The sequence below is a fragment of the Eschrichtius robustus genome, chromosome 17, assembly GCF_028021215.1.
Source record: "Eschrichtius robustus isolate mEscRob2 chromosome 17, mEscRob2.pri, whole genome shotgun sequence".
Classification (NCBI taxonomy): domain Eukaryota; kingdom Metazoa; phylum Chordata; class Mammalia; order Artiodactyla; family Eschrichtiidae; genus Eschrichtius; species Eschrichtius robustus.
Window position 1 is genome coordinate 54,092,329 of NC_090840.1, and position 6,780 is coordinate 54,099,108.

At 50.1% G+C, this 6,780-nt stretch overlaps 1 protein-coding gene across 2 annotated transcripts in view; it reads right to left on the reverse strand.

Moving 5' to 3' along the window:
- DPYS (dihydropyrimidinase) overlaps positions 1 to 1,015 on the reverse strand; it is an 80,114-nt gene extending 79,099 nt beyond the window's left edge. For both annotated transcript variants that reach the window (XM_068525382.1, XM_068525381.1), the window contains exon 1: positions 707 to 1,015. In XM_068525382.1, the coding sequence (XP_068381483.1) occupies positions 707 to 970 (264 nt within the window). In that variant the 5' untranslated portion in view covers positions 971 to 1,015. The remainder of the gene's footprint in view (positions 1 to 706) is intronic.
- Between the last annotated feature and the right edge of the window lie 5,765 nt (positions 1,016 to 6,780).

Below are 6,780 nucleotides of genomic sequence, written 5' to 3' on the forward strand. Positions count from 1 at the left end.
CTGCAACAGTTCTCTTGGAAACCCCTGTCCGCGTCGTACTTTTTCGGCTGGTGGGTGGAGGCAAAGACTGTGGACGCGTGGGCTCATCACCATCACCCTCCGCGCACTGGCAACTTTTGAGTGACGGCAGTAACTTCCGGGTGAATGGATTTTTCACTCGGTTTGGGCTGGGGATGGATGATGGGGACAAACGTCTGGGAGTGTCGACTTAAAAGAGTCTATCGATTTTATGGAGGACTTGTGGACTTCCACAGAACACCCAGTGAAAAAGAGGGGTTCGGGGGGAGGGGTGCAGAGAAACGAGGGTGCGGGAATAGGCTGCCGTAAACCGGACAAATACCCAAAGTGAGTAGGGGGCGCCCGGCTTGGCCAAAGCCGGGCTGATGCCAGCGAGGAGGGCCACCTAGAAGAAGGAAGCTCAGCGTGGGCGCCTTGACCCCGCTCGGGTCTCCGCGGCTCGCTCCCGCCCCCTCAGGGCCCCCGCGGCTCGCTCCCGCCCCCTCAGGCCCCCGCGGCTCGCTCCCGCCCCCTCAGGGCCCCCGCGGCTCGCTCCCGCCCCCTCAGGCCCCCGAGGCTCGCTCCCACCCCCTCAGGCCCCCGCGCGAAGCCGGCGCGAGCCGGCCCGGCCAGACCCCGGGGGGCAGCCTCAGAGGCGGCCGAGGGCTCGGCGGGCGTCCCGGGGCGCAGGGCGCGGCGAGGCGGGTACCTTGGTGCCCTGGTAGAAGTCGTCCACGGACCGCGAGCCCATGAAGGGGAACTGCATGTGCGTGTGCGTGTCGATGCCGCCGGGCAAGACCAGCTTGCCGGCGGCGTCTAGGACCCGCAACCCGGCCGGCGCGTCCCCGGGCGGCAGCAGGTCGCGCCCCAGCGCCCGCACCACGCCGTCCTCCACCAGCACGTCGGCCACCTGCGAGGAGTCGTCGTTGACCACGCGCCCACCGCGTATCAGGAGCCGCGACGGCGCCGCCATGGCGAGGGGCGCACGCGCTGCGGAGCCGCCCTCCTTCCGGCGGCACGAGGCGGGCGCGCTGGCCTGGCTCCGGGTTTATCAAGGACCCGCTGCGAGGGGGTGGGGGAGGAGCGGCTCCACCCCCGGGGGGCTGGGCCTGCGCGAAAGGCTGGGGCGGGCGCAGAGGTCAGCGGGGTTCTGACCTGAAAGTTCCGCCGACCTGAATCCAGGTGTACGTCCAGACCCTGGATGTACACCGAGATTTTTTCCCTTCCAGTCATTGGAAGGGAAAAATCTTGGAGGTAGTTTTAAAGACGAGGGACGTTTGTTTTCCTTTCTAAGAAAAGGCACTTTGGGGAAAGAAATCCACCTCATTTCTTCCCTTTATGAAGAGTGTGTCTGTACCAAAACGCAGAGAGACAGGCAGAGAGAGAGAGGAAGGGAGGGAGACAGACAGACAGACACCACCAGCAGCAATGAAAATACCCACGCCCCGAAGAACCACTTGATCTGGATTTCCTTTTAAATATTCTTAACTATGTGAGGAACAAAGATAAATGACATTCTCGTCGTCAAGGAGCTAAGAGCCAACAGTGACACACATACATATTTCAATGGATAACAATAAAGAAACCAGAAAATTCTACCTTCGAGAGAGGCTAAAGATACGAGTTTAGAGGAAAGGGGGAGTTTATTTCTGCCTTGAAGGAAATTAGATATGGAAGATTCACAAAGAGGTATCTGAAGCAGGACGCAGAGGACGTGGACATGGAGAGAGGAGGGGTGGGAAGAGGGACGATGCTCTGGGTGAGGGAACAGCTGGATAAAGGCACCAAGAAGGTGATGGCAAGTTGAGTGTGACCTCCACGTGGTCAAGCTGAGGGGATAGGGTTGGACAGCTGTGGAAGGTGAGAAGGATGAAGAGAAGACAGAGGAGGAGTCGTGAGAGAGAAGGGAGCTCGGGGAGCCCTGCGTGGGGGAAGACGGCAATGCGGGATTTCAAGAGCACCGAGATCGAATGCCGCAGGAAGCGTGGGGAGCGTGGTGGACGCATGCTGCTGCATCGTCTGTTCTCTTCCTCGTTCTGCCAACAGTCACTGGAGTTTCTTTAGCAGGAAATCCTCCCCGTGCATTCTCAGAACACTCGCCTGGGTGGAACTGATGGGACCTCCGGCTCTGGGACTGATCTGCTTATCTAAGCACTGCCAATCACAGCAGGAAGTCCTCACGGCCACGGTGATGTGTTCGGGGATGACACGGGTCCCAAGAAGACTAACTGTGCTCAGTGAGAGCTGATCCTAACTTGTGTTAGGTTGAGCAGATGAGGGGCTTTCTCTTTCCTGCTGGACTTGAATCCTGGAGGGGGTAAAAGACAACAAGGGAATAGTCCTGTGAACAGAGCCAACACAGAGAACAGGAAGGAGAGGTGGAGAGGAACTGGGTTCTCATGACACCGTTGGTGCTCCTGGAACCAGCCATGCCTGATGTCCCCTCTTTCAGACTCTCCAGTGTTTGCTTCAGCTGGTTTACTTTGGTTCTTTTGTCCTTTTCAACCATCAACTGACAAGAGGATGGGAAGGTACTTCGAGTTTGGGGAGTAGGTGGTCGGTCACATGTGACCTCGGAGATGGCATTTTTAATAGTGGAATGCAAGGTGTTATTATTATCAAATTTCCTCAAGTCTCAGATCACACAAACCTCAAAATGATTAAAAATTAGGAAACATCAATAAAGTGCCATAGATTTGGCTGTCAAGCCAGGAATAAGAAGCCCAAGAAGGTTATGCAATTATTGTCAAAAGACCATTGTGTAAAGATGAAAAGAATAATAATAAATATGCAACTCTGCCAAGCTACACACATAACAGCACTCTAGGAAAGTAAGATTGGGTGTCAGGGTGGTTGTGACATCCTTTCTGAAGCTCAGATGATGATTTCAAAGGTTTCTTTATCTCAGACACTTTATATCACAAAATGCCCTGTAACACAATGCAGCATAAACTCTCCACATTTAATTAACTCAAACTTGATCAGAAAAGGGGATTTGTAGAATGTCACTGAAGCAGGAGGAAATAGCTCATTGAGATTCACTGACCGCACAGAAGAGAGTGTTGGGTAAGTTTAAGGAGAAAAGCCAGCTCGCAGAAAGAAGGTGTCTTCCCCCTTTCTGGCCACCACTGTCCAGATGCTGGGCATGTCTAGATGCCGGATGTCGTCCACCAGCTTGCCGGGTGGGAGGCGAGCAAACGTGCTCAGAGGGAAAGCTTGTCCTCAGAAACCCCTCACCTCCCTTTTCTCTGCCCTACTCAGCCACCTCTGCACCCAGACACACGGGCCCTCAGTGGGCATGAAACAAGTAATCCCAGACACGATCTTGGCACTGGAGGAAGGCGGGAAGCAAGACTCCTGCTGTTTTGCCTTCTTCTTGCTGGAGAAAGAATCAGTTTGATTAACTAACATACCAAAGTGTGTCTGAGGACCCATTACTCCTTAGAGGACTCATTTTAAAGGAGGGTTACAAAGGTTGTGAAAGCTTAACCCACAGAAACATATCTACTTTGAAGTGTAGGTGAGAGCAATTCGAAAGGAAGGCCTTCCCAGCCCTGACTGATGGTCTAAAGGGACAGAAAGGCAGAGCAGAAAAAGGTGACTTCCTTCACTGAGCAGCTCAGGGTTTTGGGGAAACAAAGCCACCAGGCCCAGGTGTATTTAAGTCCTCTGAAGCCCTGGAGTCACTGAGTTTGCTTTCCCTACTCTCCTAACCCACCCCCACTCCTACTCCAGGCCCCTGTGGCTCTGAGGGGATTTCAGGGTATTGTTTCCTCTGGAGGAAAAGCTGTCCGTGGGGCAGAAAGAGCAGACAACGAGGGTGTGTGAGCCAGAGTGAGCAAAGAGAGAGGGGGCAGAGCCGGGCGTCTCCAGTGCGCCCCAGCTGGGGGCTCTGGGCAGCCCCAGTCCCCTGACCCTCGCTGGGATCAAAGTCCCTGGCAGGGTGATGAGGTTATACCTGAATCAGCGATAGAAGAGGCAGGTAGGCAGCATGGATGGGAATTAGGCGTCTAATCCTGGCTCTGATGCAAGCTTCTGGTGTGAGTCTGGGCAACCCACTTACTCTTAGGGCCTCTCTCTCCTCAACTGAAAAATGAGGAGCTAAGTTGACAAGAGCTCGTAAGACCCAGCCTTTGCACTTTTAAAAGTCTTGTGATTCTGTGAACAGGGACAAGATGCCCATCCACGGAGTGCCTGGCATAGTCCTAGAGCTAAACTCTTCTCAGGTCTAGATAAGTGAAATGGAGACCAAGAAGGACTTGCCTTCTAGATTTGGGGCTCTTTTATTTCTGGTCCCTCCACTGAGGCAGAGGGGATGTGCTAGGAAAGGGTGCCAAGCACAGAGTGTAAATCCAGATGTAGGTCATGGGGGGACGATGCTTGGTGGGACCTTTCGGTCATGAGCAGGGACAACATCTTTCTCTGGCAGCCGGCAGTGGTCTCTGTAGGACCAGAGAGAGAAAGCTGGCCACTGCACAACTCCAGAGGGCACTCTTCCCTGAACCTCCCAGGCAGAAAGAGGAAATAATAGCCCTGAATAACAATACCAGCATCGGGAGCTAAAGTTTATTGAGTACTTGAATCAAGTCAGTACTGGGCCAAATGCTTCACATGCCTTATTTTACTTCGCCCTCCGCAACACCTCTTTGAGCTAAATACTATTTCCCTGTTTAACAGGTGAGCCTTTTGAGGTAAAATAACCTGCTCAAGGTCACCTAACAGTAAATGCTGGAGGTAAGCCTTTCATTCCGGAACCTGTAATTTACTCGTTATGTGAGTCCAAACTCTAAAGCCAGGTTCAAATCCTGGCTGCATTTGGGCCTCAGGTTACGTAAATGGATGAGCGTAATCCCGGAATGAACTCCTACATCCATCACTCTTTATACCTCGAGCACTTCTGACATGGGGCTGCAAAGCTGCTTCAGATTGTTATCTAAATATTGGGGAGCTGGTCTATGTTTTTGCTCAGATAACTAATGTCATGAGGGTTTAAAAAAAGTGCTCCATCCTGTAACAAACAAATTTAGTGAGTCCAGATCTAATATACCAATACTGACCTGCCTTGGGGGAAAACTTTCAGGACATGCCACCTAGATAATCCAGGATGATCTCTTCATTTCAATAAATCCTTAACTTTGCCACATCTGCAAAGTCCCTTTTGCCATGTAAGGTAACTTTCCCAGGTTCCAGGGACTAGAAAGATATCTGGGTATCTTCGCGCCCCGTAATTCAGCCTATGACAGTGCCTATCAGTGTCCCCCCTTGAACAAAAAGACGCTGCTTTCTCAAGGGATGGCCTAGGAGCACCAAGCTCGGCTCAAAGGTTTCTTCTGCCCTTTCTGCCAGCAGCACTAATGTATACTTCCAGAAACTCTCTTGCCCCTTGACCTCATGCGTACTGTGCCACGGTTTCCAAGTTATTTTGAGCTTTCCTAGCAAACTATATTTCAGCAGTGAAATAATATTCAAGGAAATAGAGGAAGCGCCCCCTTGATTAGAAAAAATGTAATAAAGTAAAATTAAAAAGCTTGTACTTTGGAGCCAAATTGATCTAGATTTGAGTTCTGGTTTTATCACCTATCATCTGTGGATTCTTTGTTTTTTTTTTTGGCTGTGTTGGGTCTTCGTTGCTGCGCACAGGCTTTCTCTAGTTGCGGCGAGTCGGGGCTACTCTTCGTTGCAGTGCACGGGCTTCTCTTGTTGTGGAGCACGGACTCTAGGTGCGTGGGCTTCAGTAGTTGCAGCATGCAGGCTCAGAAGTTGCGGCACGCAGGCCCTAGAGCACGCAGGCTTCAGTAGTTGTGGTGCGCGGGCTCAGCAGTTGTGGCTTGTGGGCTTAGTTGCTCTGCGGCATGTGGGATCTTCCTGGCCCAGGGATTGAACCCATGTCCCCTGCATTGGCAGGCGGATTCTTAATCACTGCACCACCAGGGAAGTCCACATCTGTGGATTCTTGGTTAAGTTTCTTAATGGTCCTAAGCCTCTTGGTTTTTTTTTTTTTTTTTGGGTTTGTTGTTTTCTTTTGTCTGTTTGTTTTGTTTTGTTTTGTTCGTTTTTTGAATAGTGGTAGCAACCCATTAAGGGCTGTACACTTTAAATGAGATAATTCATAGTGCTTGTTAGATATTATTTTTAGCAAAACCAACTGTTTCATTTCTCTATTCTAGCATTTTCTTCTTATTAATAGTTTCACTTTTTAAAATGTGAGATCCACAAGCTTATGAAATTATTTTACTGATCTTGAGAAGAACTTTTTCCAGCTTTATGGAGATGTAATTGACACATAACACTGTGTAAGTGTAAGGGGTACATGTAATAATTTGATATATGCATATATTGTGAAACGTTTACCACAATAAGGTGAGTTAACACATCCATCACCTCACAGTTACAACTTTGTGTACGTGTGTGTGGTGAGAATATTTAAAATTTACTCTTCCAGCAACTTTCAAGTACGCGACACAGTATTGTTAACTCTAGTCACCAAGCTGTATATTAAGTCCCCAGAACTTATTCATCTTATAATTGGAAGTTTGCACCTTTTGACCACCTTCAGTCATTTACAGCCCTGCCCATGACAATCACTAATCTGTTCTCTGTATCTATGAGTCTGGTTTTGTTAGATTCCACATATGAGTGAGATCATATGTGATCATATGTGGTATTTGTCTTTCTCTGATCTATTTCACTATGAGCATAATATCCTCACCGTCCATCCACGTTGTTGCAAATGGCAGGATTTCCTTCTTTTTTTTCTGAATAATATTCCATTTGTTGACCTGA